The 19,779-nt window shown below is 47.7% G+C and overlaps 1 protein-coding gene across 3 annotated transcripts in view; it reads left to right on the top strand.

Moving 5' to 3' along the window:
- The window catches only part of ANLN (anillin, actin binding protein), a 52,094-nt gene extending 32,607 nt beyond the window's left edge, over positions 1-19,487 (top strand). For 2 of the 3 annotated variants that reach the window (XM_066354093.1, XM_066354091.1), the window contains exons 21-25: positions 1,034-1,087; positions 4,981-5,067; positions 9,898-10,005; positions 15,127-15,299; positions 18,200-19,487. In XM_066354093.1, the coding sequence (XP_066210190.1) occupies positions 1,034-1,087; positions 4,981-5,067; positions 9,898-10,005; positions 15,127-15,299; positions 18,200-18,323 (546 nt within the window). In that variant the 3' untranslated portion in view covers positions 18,324-19,487. The remainder of the gene's footprint in view (positions 1-1,033; positions 1,088-4,980; positions 5,068-9,897; positions 10,006-15,126; positions 15,300-18,199) is intronic. The other variant, XM_066354094.1, reaches the window with a different exon arrangement.
- The last annotated feature ends 292 nt before the right edge of the window (positions 19,488-19,779 follow it).

Raw genomic sequence — 19,779 nt, 5'->3', positions numbered from 1 at the left:
AAAGATAGGTTGATTTCTTAGAAAAGTACCCGTGAATCTAAGGGATTTCCTTGCCACACTCTCCAAGTATAAAGTTTCAGCATTCAGATCTGTATGATATCACGGAGTGCTTTTTCACCATGATGTGATATGACTATACTTTTAAAGACTAATAAGACCTTTTTTTTTTTTTTTTTTTTTTTGTATTTTTCTGAAGTTGGAAATGGGGAGGCAGTCAGACAGACTCCCGCATGTGCCCGACTGGGATCCACCTGGCACTCCCACCAGGGGGCGATGCTCTGCCCCTCTGGGGCGTTGCTCTGTTGAAACCAGAGCCATTCTAGCACCTGAGACAGAGGCCACAGAGCCATCCTCAGCGCCCGGGCCAACTTTGCTCCAATGGAGCCTTGGCTGCAGGAGGGGAAGAGAGAGACAGAGAGGAAGGAGAGGGGGAGGGGTGGAGAAGCAGATGGGCACTTCTCCTGTGTGCCCTGGCCGGGAATTGAACCTGGGACTCCTGCACACCAGGCCGACGCTCTACCACTGAGCCAACCGGCCAGGGCTCTAACAAGACCATTTTAAGGAGAAAACTAAAGGCAAATTTTAGTTCATGAGTTGACCCCTGCTTTATATAATACAGAGGTATTTAAAATTGTTGTACGAGATTTTTGTAGTCAGAAGACAGAGAGGAAATATTAAAAATCAGGAGGTTTGGTTCCTCATGTTGGCCCCACTAGGAATTTCCTCTCAGCATTGAGCAGTCACTTCATTTGTCTGGGGTCTTGCTCCTGAATATAGAATATGGGGTTGGAGGAAAACAATATAACTTTAAAATTCCATGAAACTTTTTTCTTTTAATTGATAGACAAAACCCAGAAATTTTATTTAAAATTGCCATATTTGACATTTTGATTATTAACGCATAAGTGTATTTTTTAAACATGTTAATGTTAAAAATTCTTGTACCTATTATTTAGTGATTCAGCTAGTTTAACAAACTGAGTGATCCTGGGTCTCTTTTTTTTCTCTTTGTCTTTTATTTTGTTTGTTTTAGATAAATTATGATGTAAAAGAGCGAGAGCTACTGGGCTCTTTGTTCCAGGAAAAGGTTGCCATTTTTTTCTTTGCTTGAAACTAACAAGCTTAAAAATCAGTCCTTGTTTTTGACTTTATGCATTTGTTTCACTAACTACTCCTGTACCTCCTTGGTTATTTGGAATCATTAAGGACACTTTATACATTATCCTTTCTTTCGTCTCTGCGGTTGGGAATCTTTACTTTGTTCTCTGTTTTTTTCATGCATGTTTGGTATTGACTTTTTTCCTATATTCTTTTTTCATATTATAATTCTTTCAGATTCTGTAGTCACTTCGACATTGATTTTCTGGGTGCAGAAAGACCAAATTAATAACTATGTCTAAAACTAAAATGTATTCAATATTGTTTACCCTTTATGTTTTGAAAGAGCTATGGGCAATGTATTGTTTGTTTTTTCTTCTTTTTCCAACCGAGAGGAGGGAAGATAGAGCACCCAAACCAGAATCCAGCTGGCACTGGCAGCTCTTTTCTAGGGCCGGTGCTCTGCCCATCTAGGGCCATGCTTGCAACTGAACTATTTTTAGTGCCTGAGGTGGAGTCTTCACGGAGCCAGTCTCAGCTACCGGCGTTGATGTGCTCAAACCAATTGAGCCATGGCTGTGGGAGAGTGGAGAGAGAGTGAAAGAAAGTGAGAGAAAGTGGGAGGGTTGGAAAAGCAGATGGTTGCTTCTCCTGTGTGCCCTGACTGGGAATTGAACCCAGGACATCCACATGCCAGCCGAGTCAATTCCCTACCACTGAGCCAGCCAGGAAGGGCTACATTTTATAGCTCTAAACAATACTATTTGAGGTGCAGATATTTAAAAGGCCCTTTTGTTCCACAGAAGACAGAATAGGATCATATACTTTCACACTTTTCCAAACTCACCAGAGGGTAGTAACGGTGACCTTTTTGCAAATATTCTCAACTCACTTTATCATCTGACCAAGAACATTGTCTGCTCTCACAGCTGTAGAGTAAGAGGGGACATTCTGTCTTTATTTTTCTGAGATTCTTTTTATTAACCGCAGTTTTTGAACCAAACAGTGGAATTCTGTTAATTAGCATTGAGAGCTTAAGGCACTTAAAACTGACAATATGGGAAAGAAAAAAGCAAGGGGTTTTGTAGCAAATAACAACAATAAGATGTGATGTTTTGATTCTACTTGATCCCTTTTAAATTGAGAAACTTTGAGGTTTGTTTAAAATTTAATCCATTGAAATCTATACTTTTTGGCCAAGAGAAGATTAAATTGTTGGAAACTAATCTTACAATAAAAACTTTAAATTTTAGACTGAACTATAATTATTCCAAGTAGGATGTCTTTCTTTTTCACTGGGCAGTAGGAATGACAGACAATAATGTCATTCCTTCTTGACCCAGAAGTCAGTATCATTTTAAATATGTATATGTTACTGCTTTACTGTAATGACTCAGCTTCTATTGAATTTTTTATGTTTGTTGTAATCTTTAAATTCTGAATCTATTAAAACTATTACATTTACTTAAGCAGCTTTATAACTTAAGATACTTTTGACATTATATGTCTTCACTAACTAGTAGTATGTGGATAAGAATGATTTATTTAAAAATATTTCTTATGTGAATGTTTTTAAAAAATGTATTAAATGTATTGGGGCAACATTGGTTAATAACATATAGATTTCAGGTGTACAACTTTATAATATGACATCTGCATACTATATTGTGTGAATGTTTTCAGTGCTAGATAGCATGCTTTTATTCGGAAAAAAATATCAATCCTCCAAACTTCCAACTAGTAAGAACAACATAGTCTCAGTTTAGGCCCTCAATTTTTGTTTTGTTAATTTATGCTTCCTGTATTTTAAAGCTATGCTATTATGTGCGTGAACAATTAAGATTACGAGATCTTCTTGATGAATTGTTCACTCTGTGTCTGATAATCTTCTTTATCTTAAAGTCTGTTCTGTCTGATATTAATAGCTACAACAGCTTGCATATGATTAGTGTTTGTACCTTATCTTATTTTCCATCCTTTATTCTCAACATGTCTGTGTCCATATATGTCAAATTTGTGTGTGAATATATTTTATGGTCATATTTTGATGTTCGATTTGACAGTCTTTTGTCCTTTCATTGGACTGTTTAGTCCATTTATATTTAATGCAGTACTGATATTTTAGGCTTAGTCTACCACAAGACAGGCAAACTTATAGCCTAAGGTTAAATCTGGCTCGTGATCTCTTTTGTCTTGTTTTTAAAATTGCCCCTGGCAATTGCTAGTCCACTTTTGCTTCTGTAAGTTTGGCTCACCTCATGTAGCAGAATCACGCAGAGTCTGCCCTTCTGTGACTGGCTTACTTGACTTACCATAGTGTCCTCAAGGCTCCTCCCTGTGGCGGCATCTGACAGAATTTTCTTGTTTATGGCTAGATAATGTTCCACGGTATATATGTACCTTATTTCTTTTTTCTTTTTTTCAATGTAAAAAACTCTGGGTACTTATTTGTCCAAACAGTATTCTTTTAGCAAACATTTACTGAATGCCTGGATATAATTTGGCAATAGGATGTGGAACAAACATGAAAAAGACGTAATAGTTGACCTCAAAAATCTGCGATGCTCAGGTCTGGGGCCATGGGTGAGGGCCCATAACGTAAGATACACGGAGTTTCAAAGCCCAAAACACAAACCTCCTTCCCTGAGAAGAGCAGTGTCTGGGGGCCCAGAGTAGTTTTTATTCTCAAGTGGGGAGAAGGGAGGCCAGGCCGGACCACGTTTTCTGTGTCCGTTCATCTGTTGACGGACAGTTAGGTTGTTTCCACCGCTTGGGTATTAGGAAGAAAGTGACAGTGAACAGGGGAGTACAGTTCTCCCTTTCAGAACCTGATTTCATTTATTTTGGATAAATTCCCAGCAGTGGGATTGTTTGTTTGTATGGTAGTTCCATCTTGACGTTTTTGAGGAATCTACATACATACATGAAAAGTTTTTAATTTTGATGAAGCCTAATTTATTTTTTCCTTTTGCTGTTCATGCTTTTGATATCATATCTGAGCATCATTGCCAAATCCATGATCACTGAAGATTTACCTTCGTGTTTTCTTCTAAGAGTTTTATGGTTTTAGCTCTCATTTTTAGGTCATTGACTCATTTTGAGTTGATTTTTTATGTATGCTATGACGTAGGGACCCTACACATTCTTTTGCATGTGGACCTCCGGTTTCCCACCATTTGTTGAAAAGATTTCTCTTTCTTTTTTGAATGGTCTTGGCACCCTGCTGAAAATCAGTTGGCCATAGATGTGTGCGTTTATTTCCGGACTTTCGATTCTATTCTGGTGGTGGTCTGTATGTCTGTTCTTCTGCCAGTACCACACTGTTCTGCTTATGGTAGCTTTGGATTAAGTTTGGAAATTGGGAGGTATGGTTTTTCCAGATTTGTTTTTCTTTTCCAAGATTGTTTTGATTGTTTAGGGCCACTTGCAATTTCGTATGAATTTGAGGATCAGTGTTTTAATTCTGCAGTTCATCGTTATTTATTGCTGAGTAATATTTCATTGTATTAATATTAATGTACCAGCTGGTTTCTCCAATCTCCTCTTCAGTATATTGTACTGATGGAGAATGGATAAGCACTTGTATTCTCTGTTTAAGACTATGTTTTCTTTCCTTTTTTAAGTCTGTATTTTCTTTATCACATTCACTGGGACTTAATATTTTGTTTTTAGTCATCCCTAACTTGGATGAATGTATTTTTCAAAAGCATTTGCTGCTGAGGAACCAGTGGCTCTCTGGCCCCTTATTTCATATTCCAGCGTTAGAAAACAGTGTGTTTTCATGGCATAATATTCTCTTTCATGACCTATATGTATTTTATTTTATCGAGAAAATCACCCTTTGAAACTATTCTGCAAATAATTTACTATCTTTCTTCACAGGTGCCTTTTTTGTCTCCTTTGGAAGGTCATATTTATTTAAAAATAAAATGTCAAGTGAATTCAAGTGTTGAAGAAAGAGGTTTCCTAGTAAGTGGTCTGTATGCATTTTCTCTTTCCTATTTTGTGAGGGACCGACTTGCTTTCCCCCAGGAATGAGCCCGTGTGGGAAGTGCTGAGTCTGTTCCGTGGAGACTTGTGGCACGTCCGCTGTACGCCAGGGTGCTGCCGGTGCCGGTGTGGGAGTGCAGCAGGCCGCAGAAGCAGTCCCTGTGCGGCCCCTTAGTGTAGCAGGGCGGGCACGGGGAGCCGGAGCACGCGCAGTGCTGCAGCAGGACAGCGCAGCGGGCCGCGCTAGGAAGTTCGTGCGGTGCAGCTCTTGAGTGAGCTAGGGAGGCATAGACAGCGCTGGGGAGGGGGGTGCCTGTGAGCTGCCGACGGGTCAGGCAGAAGGACAGCGCTCCAGATGGGGGGGGGTATGCCACGAGGGCTCAGCTCTCACGCCTGCGGGGGGGGGGGACAGGGTGACTTACTCAGGTAGTAACAGGTGCAGAACAGCGTGAGTGTGAGTGAGTGCGTGTGTGAGTGATTATGTGAGCGTGTGAGTGAGTGTGTGTGTGGAGGAGCAGGGAGAGAGGCACTAGGGCAGTGGGGCCGACTGTTCCAGGGCCTTTTAAAGGGTTCAGACTTTATGCCGGGGCCAGGGGTACTCTTGTGGTACCTTAAGCAAAGGAGTACCGTCAGATTTGGGGTTTAGAAACATCATTCTGTCTGACACGGAAAGTGGATAGGAGAGACTGAGTTCCTCCCAGAGAGAGGTGATGGGGCGGGCGGTCAGGATGGGGGTGACGGGGGGAGCTGGGGGAGGAGGGGCGGGCGGTCAGGATGGGGGTGACTGGGGGAGCTGGGGGAGGAGGGGCGGGCGGTCAGGATGGGGGTGACTGGGGGGAGCTGGGGGAGGAGGGGCGGGCGGTCAGGGTGGGGGTGACTGGGGGGAGCTGGGGGAGGAGGGGCGGGCGGTCAGGATGGGGGTGACTGGGGGGAGCTGGAGGAGGAGGGGCGGGTGGTCAGGATGGGGGTGACGGGGGGAGCTGGGGGAGGAAGGGCGGGCGGTCAGGATGGGGGTGACTGGGGGGAGCTGGGGGAGGAGGGGCGGGCCCTGGTGACCAGGCGGCCGTGGGAGGAGAGGCTGCAGGAGGGATGCCGTGGGGACCCTGCCGTGCACAGTCTGGGGACAGTGGCCGCGAGTCATGGCTGGGATGGGAGGAGCGTGTGTGGGGGGTGAGAAGGGTTTTCCCTTATTTTATTGTGGAGACTTGCAAGACTAGCGATGTCAACAGGATTTCACAGTGAACACCCACACGCCCACCTCTGGATTCTGCCTGTAACATGTTTTACTGCCCTTGCTTTATACTATGTCTGCTACCTAACCATCCTACTAGCCATTGCTGAAACCACCATATTTTGGGAAAGGATTTCAAAATATATTGTAGACATTAGTGTGTTTCCCTAAATCGTGAGTGTATATCCCCCGAGTTTTGACACATGCATGTGTCTATGGCAAATTCAGTTAGATGTAGACCCTGACCCAAAGGTCCCTCACGCCCATTGCCAATCAACCCCCAACCAGGAGGGGAGGTTTTAATGAGTTCAGTTTTAAACAGTTTGGATTTTAGGTGCCTGGAGACGTGTTTCAAAGGTCTGGGGTTGGAGTGCAGGGTGGACATCTTGGTTGGGAAGAGATTTGGAATTCTACGGCAGGGAGACAGTAACTCCAGTGCAGGGGGAGGGGCGGTACAGCGGAGCCAGGGGGACACTCACATCTAAACCACGGGGCTCAGGGATACACCCCCAGAGGACCCCACGGGGAGGGCGGGACAGCGGAGCCAGGGGGACACTCACATCTAAACCACGGGGCTCAGGGATACACCCCCAGAGGACCCCACGGGGAGGGCGGGACAGCGGAGCCAGGGGGACACTCACATCTAAACCACGGGGCTCGGGGATTCGCCCCCAGAGGACCCCACGGGGAGGGCGGCAGGGCTCTGTCCTGCTGCCAGGCGAGAGGGCCTGAAGAGCCAAACTGGATGAGGTGTGTCAGCGACCGGCAGTGTTGACAGGGCGGCCATCGTCTCAGCGAGAGCAGAGGCTGCACGTGCGGGGGAGGGCGTGTGGGGGGGGGGGGGAGGACGGGAGCGACTCACACAGTCTGCCCGGGAAGGGCTAAGGAGAGTGTGGTACGTGAGTGACAGGGGCTTTAGGATTTTGTTGACATTTTATTAGGAACGGAGAGACTTGAGTCTTCAAATACAGATGGGTAGCTTTTTATAAGACCAGCGAAGTTGCAGGTCAAGGCAGTGGGGAGCCTCATGCGGGTTCAGGAAGAATTCATGGAACAGATAAGGTCACGAGAGCGAGATCAGACCCAAGCCACAGTTCACGGTCACAGGATTGATCTTAGAATTATACTTCTTTTGTTATCAGAGGAGAAACGAACGTGTGAGAACACAGGCGATGGCGGGTGTAACACAAGAAGCAGAGAAAATCCAGTAGCTTCAGTCTGGTCTGTGAAGCAGGAATTAGGAAGAGACAGGTCATGTGCAGTTGCCTGAAGGGGGCGGAAGGGAGAGCTGGATTGCAGGAAAGCCCACGTGGCCGGGAGGATGTGACCCGGCTTCCAGCTTAGCTTTCTTTGCATGTAAATCCAGCAGGTGGCACTAGCTGTTCTCGGAAAAGCATTTTTATAAATTCCTGGGCTGAGGGCAGTGTTCACCTACTGACCTTTTCTTTTAAAGTAAAATTTTCATGTTTTATTAGACACCGTTAGCAGCTGATGGACTCAGGCAGCTGGCTTGTCTGCATGTTGTCTGAGCTCTGACGGGCCGGGCTGTCGGCTAGTGAGTTATTCTTCAGGCTCACCCTCCCTGACAGAGGTGTGGTCAGATGGCTCGGGACTCCCCAGTAACGCCTGTCGCCCGTCTAATCAGTGCATCCTCATGCTGTCTGCTCTCTGTAAAGGGTAGAGGTGGCAGTGGGCGTTTAAGTTGTTTAGTTCCCCTTGCTGCCCGCTGGAGGGGCAGAAACAGGCAGCCCGACACCCGGACAGGTGGGTCTCCGTGGTGCTGGTCCAGCCCCTCCGGACCGACAGCGGCCGGGGGAGGGGGCGTCCAGACTGCCTGGAAGGTTCCGGAGCTGCGCTGCGGTTGTGTGTTGTTGGTGCTTCCCTGGCCCTCAGTTTTGTCAGCTAGAAGGATGAAAACGCTGCCCTCCTGTTGCTCGATTGTGCTGGAGTGTGGTAACAACTTGGGGTATTGTGCCCCCGTTAATTTCCCCTGGTCTGTCGCCTTTCTGCTGTCGGCGGTGACCATGGACCCGGAAGGGGCCGGCGAGTCGGCTGTGCTGCCTTTGCCCTGAGATTGAACAAGGTCCCTGCTAGGTGTCCTTGGCGGCTGTGAGCAGGTGTTGCTAGACCTGCACACCTTGGGGAGGGACGAGGCCAGCCTGGGGAAGAGGAAAAGGTGGGGAGGGACGAGGCCAGCCTGGGGAAGAGGAAGAGGTGGGGAGGGACGAGGCCAGCCTGGGGAAGAGGAAGAGGTGGGGAGGGACGAGGCCAGCCTGGGGAAGAGGAAAAGGTGGGGAGGGACGAGGCCAGCCTGGGGAAGAGGAAGAGGTGGGGAGGGACGAGGCCAGCCTGGGGAAGAGGGAAAGGTGGGGAGGGAGGACATATGGTTGCGGCGTGCTAATTAAGCTAAAATTTTAAGGTTTTATTCTGTCACGGAACTGTTTACACAAAGGAACTTTTCTTCATGACCAGAGAGAGGTTGCACTCCGAACTGAAGCCACCTTTGGTAGATTGCACAACTGAGTGGTGTTTGCACACCGTCGCTTGGTTGAGGCTTTGCTGAGCATTTTGAAGTGGGAAACCCTTACTGCCTTTGCAATGAAACACAAAGACGGTTTTGGATGATCTGTCGGGTCAGCAAAGCACACCGCTGCCTGTTTCCGAGCCATTGTGCTGGAGCGCGGGCTCCCTTGTCCCCGTGTCCTCGGGCGGCCGAGTGCGTGGTCGTGGTGGGCCCGCACAGCCCAGAACTTCACTCTGGCCTTGCAGAAAAGTCCGCCAACCCCGATCTGTGGCACTGTGACATTTTACCTCGCTTTGTTTTTAATATAGGAATTCTCTTTTTTTAAATTAAAAGGAAGGAAGTACATAAATTGGGGCCCCGTTGTGCCCACAGTGAAAGCAGCGGGCGGGGAAGCAGCTTCTCCTTACACTGTACAGAGAGGTGCTTCCGTGGGGAACCCACGTGGTCTTAGCTCCCCGGTCCAGGGCCCGGTCCCGAGCCAGCCTGACCACTCCCCCGCCTTCAGGACGGGACGTGTGCCAGTGTGCCTGCGCCCGGGAGCTGTGAGGTTCCTCCCTGGTCCACGGAAGCACACGGTCATGAGTTGACTCCTTCTAGTCCTATTTTTGTTTTTGTTTTTTCCTGAATAAAAATTAAACGCCAGCCTTCTGAATTAAGTCTAAGTAAAAAGCTAGCATTCGTTTTTTCAGTATGTAAGACATGATATTCTCAAATCATTTTACTCTCCAACACTTGAAGTGCTTTTTTCTTACGTAAGGAGCATTTGGGTAGCGATACGATGCTTTTAAAAATCTAATATTAAGTAGAAGTATTTACTTGGGGTGAGTAAGTGGGAGTTCTTAGGCGCCGTGTGCCTGGGGATGATGCTGAGATCTGGGCGCATTGCTGGATGTGAGCCACCAGGGGTTTTCACTGCTGAGGTGAAAGGCATGACGCGGATCACGCAAGCGGAATGTGAATGTGAGCTGCTTTGACATACTGACGTTGAACCAATAGCATTGACACTGAACTGATCCTGCAGTTTCTGAAGTCCGCATTCCTTTCACTTTTCCAGACCATATTTGAAGACGTCAGTGGCTTTGGTGCGTGGCACCGACGATGGTGTATTCTGTCTGGAAACTGCATCTCCTATTGGACGTACCCAGATGACGAGAAGCGGAAGGTAAGAGCAGGACAGCTGGTCAGTGGTGAGGCCCCGACGGACTGGCAGGACAGCTGGTCAGTGGTGAGGCCCCGACGGACTGGCAGGAGAGCTGGTCAGTGGTGAGGCCCCAGCGGACTGGCAGGAGAGCTGGTCAGTGGTGAGGCCCCAGCGGACTGGCAGGAGAGCTGGTCAGTGGTGAGGCCCCAGCGGACTGGCAGGAGAGCTGGTCAGTGGTGAGGCCCCGACGGACTGGCAGGAGAGCTGGTCAGTGGTGAGGCCCCAGCGGACTGGCAGGAGGGCTGGTCAGTGGTGAGGCCCCAGCGGACTGGCAGGAGGGCTGGTCAGTGGTGAGGCCCCAGCGGACTGGCAGGAGGGCTGGTCAGTGGTGAGGCCCCGACGGACTGGCAGGAGAGCTGGTCAGTGGTGAGGCCCCGACGGACTGGCAGGAGAGCTGGTCAGTGGTGAGGCCCCAACGGACTGGCAGGAGAGCTGGTCAGTGGTGAGGCCCCGACGGACTGGCAGGAGAGCTGGTCAGTGGTGAGGCCCCGACGGACTGGCAGGAGAGCTGGTCAGTGGTGAGGCCCCGACGGACTGGCAGGAGAGCTGGTCAGTGGTGAGGCCCCGACGGACTGGCAGGAGAGCTGGTCAGTGGTGAGGCCCCGACGGACTGGCAGGAGAGCTGGTCAGTGAGGCCCCGACGGACTGGCAGGAGAGCTGGTCAGTGAGGCCCCGACGGACTGGCAGGAGAGCTGGTCAGTGGTGAGGCCCCAGCAGACTGGCAGGAGAGCTGGTCAGTGGGGAGGCCCTGGCAGACTGGCGTGGAGTGCTTCCTGCACATGTTTCTGTGCCCCTCCCCCCCAGATGCCCCTTTGAATACATTTACTAAGCCATCAGAAATGTTCTTGTTGCAGATATGCACGTGTGTGTGTGTGTGTGTGCTCACATGCGTGCATGTGCAGGTGCACGCGTGTTTGTAAGAATTTTCTATTTGAGCCTGACCAGGTGTTGGCCGCACAGTGGCTAGAGCAGAGGTCCCCAAACTACGGCCTCCACTGCACTTCCGGAAGGGGCACCTTTTTCATTGGTGGTCAGTGAGAGGAGCACAGGACGCGGATGCATCCTGGAGCACTGTATGTGGCAGCGCCATAAAGCGCAGCGTCGCTCACATACAGTACTACTTCTGGTGACGCGGGACGTATGCGTCACGGCTCCGGAAGCGCGTCATATCACCTGTTATGGCTAGCAGTGACAAATATGGAACTGGACATTGACCATCTCATTAGCCAAAAGCAGGCCCATAGTTCCCATTGAAATACTGGTCAGTTTGTTGATTTAAATTTACTTGTTCTTTATTGTAAACATTGTATTTGTTCCTGTTTTGTTTTTTTACTTTAAAATAAGATATGTGCAGTGTGTGTAGGGATTTGTTCATAGTTTTTTTTATAGTCTGGCCCTCTAACGGTCTGAGGGACAGTGAACTGGCCCCCTGTGTAAAAAGTTGGGGGACCCCTGGGCTAGAGTGTCGCACTGGGATGCGGAGGACCCAGGTTCGAGACCCCGAGGTCGCCAGCTTGAGCACGGGCTTATCTGGTTTGAGCAGAGTTCACCAGCTTGAGCCCAAGGTTGCTGGCTCGAGCAAGGGGTTACTCGATCTGCTGAAGGCCCGCGGTCAAGGCACATATGAGAAATCAATCATTGAACAACTAAGATTTCGCAATGAAGAATTGATGCTTCTCACCTCTCTCCCTTCCTGTCTGTCTGTTCCTATCTGTCCCTCCGTCTCTGTCACCCCCCAAAAGTAATTTATATTTTATCCACTCTCCATGATTTGACCCACTCTTAAGATATCTTAAGGCATATATTAGTCTTTTTTTTCCTCTAGAATGTTTCATAATACTTTTAATTGACATTTTTAGTCTGAAACATAAAATTTACCTTTGTATTGTTATAACCATATAAAAATTTTACTTAAAAATTTTTTGTGAAAGATTTAGGACATTCAAAGAGACATACAAAACAGATCCTATCCATCAGCCTCTGTGTGATGTGACCGGCTGAAGTTCCATGTGTCATTTTCTCTCCCATTGGAGGGTGACCCTGTCCTGAAATTTTGTTCCTACTTATTTCTTTAATTTTTTTATTATGTATATGAGTGTTTCTAAGCAGTATGTTATTGCAGTCGCGTATTTTTAAACACTGTACAGATGATACACGGCTCGCGGTGATCCGCAGCTCGCACTTCTGGCTCAGCGTGGCTGAGAAACGAGCCCAGGTGACGCGAGCAGCTCTGCTCTGCCAGCTGCAGCCGACTCGCCCGTCACAGGCGGGCCGCTGTGAGAGCACATCACAGCTTCCCACCCTCCTGTCTGGACTCACCGGCGACTGCCCGGCGCTGCTCCCGCGACAGCGCGGCTCTGACTCGGCCTCTCACGGAGCTGGCGGAAAGCCCTGTTGAGTTTGTACCGGTGGCAGCTTCGCTGGGTTACAGGGTTTGCACATCTTTAGCTTGACTGGATTTTGTCAGATGATTCTTGAAGGTGGTTGTGCCACGTCCTGTTCCCACCCGGAGAGTTCTCAGTGTTTGCGTCCCCACCAGCACGTGACACGTCCGCCTTGTGCACGTCTGTCCGTGTGGTGGGTGAGTTAGTTAACTTGCTGTGTGTTGTTTTGTATATGCTCCAGTAGCATTTAGAGGAAGCATCGTCTCGCGTGTGCTTTGGCCATTTAGATTTTCTCTCCTGTGGATTGATTCTCTATTTTTTTCCATTTTCTACCTTTTTTTGGTGCTTTGCACTTACACTTCCCTTGTGTTTTTCTTGGAATATATTTTATCTTTACAGTATCTTTTCATAAAGGGTTTTTTAATGCTTAGATAACCAAATCTATCAATCTACTGCTTTATTGTTTGCTTCTTTTAGTCTTAGGTAAGAAACCCGTCCCTACTCTGTAAAGACACTGTGCTCTCTCTATCTCCTTCTGAAAGCTCAAAGGGTCCACACCTCACATTTAATTTACCGCACGTGGATTTTTAACCCCCAGCTGAAGACCCATTTGCACCAGCACACAGAACGGCCCGCCCTCCCCACTGACCCGCCTGCCATCTCTGGCGTGTGTCAGGATGTCATCCCGTGTGCGGGACTATGTGTGCGGGTCTGTATGTCGGCTTTCTGTTCTGTTTCCTCTGGTCTGTCACTCCGGGCTCCGTCACCAGAGCTTTACAATTTTGATGTCTGGTAAGGCAAGTTTCCTAACTTGTTTATATTCAGTAGTCCTTTCCTTACTCTCTGTCCTTTTTACACACACGTACCAATATATTTAACTTTCTGTAATTGAAGTTGTTCAAATGTACACAAAACAGAGAGAAATAGTATAATGAACTCCTAGCTTCAACAATTACTAATTTTCATGTTCCATTTATCTCTTCACAACACACATGCTTTTTGGCTCTTGTATTGCTGGGGTGTTTGAGCAGATGGCAGACTTCATGTCACGTCATGTCCCCTGTGCGAGCCGAGGTGTGGCTCCCGGGTCTGCACGTGCCCCCGGGGCGGGGCCAGGCTGGCCTGACCTTCTGCACGCTCTTGTCTCGTCCTCTTGGCCTTGGAAGGTGTCCTCTACTTTCTTAGGAGTCCAGTTATCTACTTTGGGGAAATGTGAAGGGGGGACTTGCACATTAGTTGGCTATACTTGCTGGAGACATTATTATTTGTTTAAATAGTGTCCCCTTGTTTCAGATTTTTCACTATTGTGAAAACTAGTGACTATACCTATATAAATGTCTGTGCACCTGTATATTTGCTTAGGATGAATTTCTTTTAGGTGGAATTGTAGGATCAGAATATGCCATTTTGATTTTTTTTTTTTTTTTTTTTTTGTATTTTTCTGAAGCTGGAAACGGGGAGAGACAGTCAGACAGACTCCCACATGCGCCCAACCGGGATCCACCCAGCATGCCCACCAGGGGGCGACGCTCTGCCCCTCCAGGGCGTCACTCCACCGCAACCAGAGCCACCCTAGTGCCTGGGGCAGAGGCCAAGGAGCCATCCCCAGCGCCTGGGCCATCCCTGCTCCAATGGAGCCTCGGCTGTGGGAGGGGAAGAGAGAGACAGAGAGGAAGGAGGGGGGGGTGGAGAAGCAGATGGGCGCTTCTCCTGTGTGCCCTGGCCGGGAATCGAACCTGGGACCTCCGCACGCCAGGCCGATGCTCCACCACTGAGCCAATGGGCCAGGGCCCATTTTGAATATTTTTTGATTGCTGTTATCAGACTGCCTATCAGCAACGGCCACTTTATATTTTCACTGGCTGTGTATAAGTTTGTTACTCCCCCCCCTCACAATCAGGAGAGGTTACCACTCTCCTTAACAGAGTTAGCAAATCTGATACATTTAAATGGAGTATTTCATTTTAATTTTCTTTGTAAGTTACTAATAGAGCTGATATCTTGTTGACTGTTTAGGAATTTGTTCCCTACACGTCTCTTCCCATTTTTCAGGACCATTTTCTCTTGACCCTCATAGGGATGACATGGCTTCCAACAGTCCAGAGCAACTGTTTGGCCTTATCTGTTGGAGATACATGGGAAATATTTACCGATGAAATATCCTGTCTGGGTTTCTGTTCTCAGACAGGGAGGAAGTGGGCAGCAGAGAGGGTGGTTGGTGGGCTGTGTGTGTAATTGTGAGAGCCGGCTGGCGGGTGCGTGGGGCCTCGTCATTCTGCTGTCTGGAATTTTGTGTCTGTTTGAAGTTTTCCGTAAAGAAGTTGATGTTTTAAGTGGGCTAAGCACTCCAGTTGACATTTGTGGTGTTTATTTCTATGTCCATTTTATGGTTTTTATTATTAAGAAACAGTAATATACTGGATGGGGCAAAAGTAGGTTCACAGTTGTGAGTATGTAGAACACTTTATTCTTGTGTTGTTATTTTTTAATTATTACAGTATTTTCCATACGCACAACTGTAAATGTACTTTTGCCCCACCCCGTGTGTTACTTATACTGCTCTAAGCCCAGTGTCATTAAAGTTTAGATGAATGGCTTTTTAAGTGCATGCAAACTTAAATACTGCTTAATGGTTACTGACTTAAAGGGTCTTGTTTATTTTCTGCTAATAATTTTGTTTTTTAATTTGCTTTTAAAGACTCCCATAGGAAGGATAAATCTGGCCAATTGTACCAGCCGTCAGATAGAACCGGCCAACAGAGAATTCTGCGCCAGACGCAACACTTTTGAATTAATTACTGTCCGGCCTCAAAGAGAAGATGACCGGGAGACGCTAGTGAGCCAGTGCAGGGACACCCTCTGTGTCACCAAGTACGTACTGGGCTGCAAATATTTCTGTCCACCAAGTCATTAATTGCCTGCTCTGCTCTTACCGTGTAAGGGATGTCAGAGATGGCCCTTGTGTTTAGAGTGGGTACAGTCTTAATAATTTTTTTTTTAATTTTTTTTTTTTTTTTTTAATTTTTTTTTTTTATTTATTCATTTTTTTTTTTTTTAGAGAGGAGAGAGAGAGACAGAAAGGGAGAGAGAGGAGAGAGAGAAGGGGGGAGGAGCTGGAAGCATCAACTCCCATATGTGCCTTGACCAGGCAAGCCCAGGTTTCAAACCGGCGACCTCAGCATTTCCAGGTCAACGCTTTATCCACTGCGCCACCACAGGTCAGGCCAGTCTTAATAAGAAAACAAAACACACAAGCTGTCAGCAAGAGAACGCTCTAATAACTAAATATAGTTAAGGAAAGCATCAAATTCAAGTGCTCCTTAGCTGGTCATGTTTTCAGTGTATTCACAGAGTAACTGTTTCCAAAGCAGTCAGTTAATACACTTGGGTTAAGTTTGGCGATTTCATGTCTAATTGAGAAGTATTATTTAAAGAGACTTTACATATCTCTTCCTTTCCACTCTTTTTTTTCTTTTGAAGCTGGAAACAGGGAGAGACAGTCAGACAGACTCCCGCATGCGCCCGACCGGGATCCACCCGGCACGCCCACCAGGGGCCATGCTCTGCCCACCAGGGGGCGATGCTCTGCCCCTCTGGGGGGTCGCTCTGCCTGGGGCAGAGGCCAAGGAGCCATCCCCAGCGCCCGGGCCATCTTTGCTCCAATGGAGCCTTGGCTGCGGGAGGGGAAGAGAGAGACAGAGAGGAAATGGGGGGGGGGGGGTGGAGAAGCAAATGGGCGCTTCTATGTGCCCTGGCCGGGAATCAAACCTAGGTCCCCCGCACACCAGGCCGACGCTCTACCACTGAGCCAACCGGCCAGGGCCTTCCTTTCCACTCTTAAATACCCTTGATCACTCAGCTGACTTATACAAAAAGAGTCATTCCGCTCTGCGAATTTCGGGTTGAAGCCTAACAGAACGAATGACCGAGAGTGTCACTTTCTGTTCACCTGAAGCTTAAGTGTCAGGTGCAAAAGCTTCTTGTCAGGAGTCTAAGGTTCTTTGTCTGGGTGCCCAAAAGAAGCTTCAAGGCCGGTGTCAGTGTACACAGGTGACGGGGACAGTTTGAGTTCGACACGGTCTCTGTTCATGAGGCTGCTCCTGGCCTTGCAGGCAGGGAGATGGACAGACCGGCTCCCTGGGTTTCTGGTGCGGGCCTGGCAGAGCTACGGCAAGAGACACGTGTTCCCGCGGCGGAGTTGCCCGGGTAATGCCGATTGGTTTCCAAGTACCTTGGGGGGGACCCGTTCTCTGGAAATTCCTGATATCCAGATTATTTCACATTAATCCATTTGAACTCTTTCCCCCTTCCCTCTGGGGACCTGCAGGCAGCTGTGGCGTCAGAAGGACAGAAGGGTCACCACGGTGTACAGTTATTTTGTCCATGGCCACAGCCAGTGGGGCGACAACCAAAATTCAGTCCCCACGTGGTCCTGATCACAGCGGCCCATTGGAACCCTTTCAGTATTACATTTTCCATATAGTCTCACCTGTGTCTGCTGCTCTCCCGACTCCTCCTGGATGGTGCCCGGCGGCAGTAGCTGGGTCGCCTGTCGCTCTGTTCTACTCCTTGTAGGTCGTATGTGTGATGTTATCATGCTTTGAGTGGACACTTCTCTATCCAGGCATCTGGGATGGGTGCATTCTCAGTTCAGTCTTGGCTGCATCTTTAGCTTTGCTTGGTGGCTTTTCAAAAGAGTTTTGATCATATATTTAAAAAAAACCCCAGTTATTTTCCAGTTCTGCATTCTGCTTTGCCTCACCTGTTTCTACACAAGGCCTTTTATCTAAATGTAATGTGTCTCATTTTTGTTTCTACTAACCAACCTTGCTGCCTCTCTCTCCTCTAATACAAAGATTTCTCTTCCGGTTAAAGTTCCCCACTTCCAACTGTAGATGCCACATGTGAGCTAGAGATGCCTCATCACGTGGGGAGGCCGTGTTCTTCAGTGGGGCTTTGAAGTTGTCAGACCTCAGTTTAAATCTTGACACAGTGACTTACCAGATGTAACCATGGCAGGTTGACTTTGCTGGCCCTCCAGAGTGACAGTAGAGGTTAAGGAGTAGACACCCCAGCACAGTGTCACGAGGCACATGGAGTGAACACTACACGTGGTCACTGTTGTCATTGTAGGAGTTGTATTCTCTGTGAACCAATAGATATCCACTCGCTGCTGCGTAGTACAGTATAAACACCTTCTAACAACTGTTCCCTAAAAGACCGGTCTGGCTGTAAGGGAATTCCCCCCTCCCCCACCCACACCTGCCCCATCAACTAGTTACTCAACGTGTCACTAAATCCTGAAATGGACAGAGACCGGACCTTCAGATCGTTCATTGTAACAGCACGCTGTGCTTTCACAGCAGCACAGACATAATGGGAGGCAGTAGAGAGCACATCCCCTGGAGAGCCTGTGATTCCAGCCCCGGGGGAGCCCGAGTCCGAGGGGGGGAGGGAGCTCCCAGATCGGGCCTGCGCGAGCCTGCTCTTGCGAGGAGCGGCCCACACCACCACGTTGCCCAGAGCAGAGCGCTAGGCAAGACGGTCGCCATGTCTGGTGTAGAAGCACCGCCATTTACCAGGTGCCAGCAGTGTCATTCAGCAGCCGGTCCTGGGACATCTCCCGACGGCTCTAGATCAGTGTCCGCAGTTAAAAGAGGGTGAAGAGTAACTCCTTTTACCGTTTAGGGGCTTTTCCCCCAGCGAGGGTCCCGGGAGGTGGGGGGCCGGGCGGAAGGGTCCTGAGCGAGCGTGCGTTTGCTTGTCCGCAGGCACTGGCTGTCCGCAGACACCAAGGAGGAGCGCGACCTCTGGATGCAGAAGCTCAACCAGGTCCTGGTGGACATCCGCCTCTGGCAGCCGGACGCCTGCTACCAGCCCGTCGGCCGGCCCTGAACCGGGCGCTCCGCGTCACTCAGGGGGCAGGGCTGGTCCTAAGTGTATCGTAAGAGCATCAGACACGCTGATTGCATTTTACGCTTTAAAAACGAAAGGGTATGTGCCAATATTCACTACATGTTATGCAGTATTTATGTCTTTTGTGTGTAAAACTTCAACGGATTTCTCTTCTGTCATTCAGAAATGATTGGAAGAAAATTCATCATAGTTGATTTTGCTAAATCTTAATTTAAAAGTCTCATTTTCCTAGAGATCTAATTATTGAGTTATTCATGATAAAACATTTTTTTGTTTTTTAAGTAAGAAATTTTAAGTTGTCTTCTTGGAGCTGTAGGTCACAAATGGAGAGGTCTTCCAGGGGTTAGAGGTCGTCCTCTCTCTGGCCTGAGTCCTTTGTTTCCTTTGGGTGTGGCCCTTTATTGGATACATCTTGCTATTAGAGTACTGAGAACATCTCTGAGGGCCTTGACAGAAACGTTTTTAGTCATGGAGGTAGGGACTTGCACAGACAGTGAATGCACGTCAGCTTAAAGCTGGAGGTCTGGACAGGTGATGCGGACTTGTGGGGTATTGTGTGAGGTTTGGGGGTGAAATGTTCTATTTAGAAAACTTAATCAGGTGGTCTACATTGGCCCAGTTCCTGCAGATGCTGTATGATGCACATTTTTATAGGATATAGGCTTTTAAAAGTAATTATTTTTGCTGTATGGCTTACAGACTCCTCAAACACACTGGGCATGCTCGTTTCTTTCTGTTTGATAACAAGTGTCAACTGAAGAATCTATATAAAAAAAGTAAACTTTTCAAGCTGCTGTGGACTAAATACTTGGCTTGCCAAAGTTCTGGACTTTTTTACTTTTCATGTCCATTTTGAGTGTCTAGAAATCCATTACGAAATCATTTGAAAAACTATTATATAATGTATTTCTTTAAAAGCCTAATACTTTATTTTTTGTTATAAACTATTGTAAAGTGTGGCCTCAGATATCTAAGGACACTTTGAATTCCTTCTCTGAATTGTCAAGTTATTGATGATCTCATTTATAAACACTAAATGCTGTCACCTCCTGTCATTTTATCTTTTATTCATTTAAATGTGTTTTTTCTTATATGTATTATAAAGCTGTATTTTATGGTCTCTCATCTAAATAAACACTTGCAAACGGCATCAGGAGTCAGTTGTTTAAGAAACCCTATTTAAATCTGCAGCGTCGCTGGGTGGTAGGGTGCCGGCATTTTTATTTATTTATTTAAATTTTAATCTATTTATTCATTTTAGAGAGAGAAGGGGGGAGGAGCAGGAAGCCTTAACTCCCATATGTGCCTTGACCAGACAAGCCCAGGGTTTCGAACCAGCAACCTCAGTGTTCCAGGTTGATGCCTTATCCACTGTGTTCCAGGTGCCTTATCCACTGCGCCACCACAGGCCAGGTGCAGCTCTCTTACCGACAGC

Source organism: Saccopteryx leptura, chromosome 12, assembly GCF_036850995.1.
Source record: "Saccopteryx leptura isolate mSacLep1 chromosome 12, mSacLep1_pri_phased_curated, whole genome shotgun sequence".
NCBI lineage: Eukaryota > Metazoa > Chordata > Mammalia > Chiroptera > Emballonuridae > Saccopteryx > Saccopteryx leptura.
Note: the sequence above shows the minus strand (reverse complement) of the source record. Positions and strands in the feature narration are given on the sequence as shown.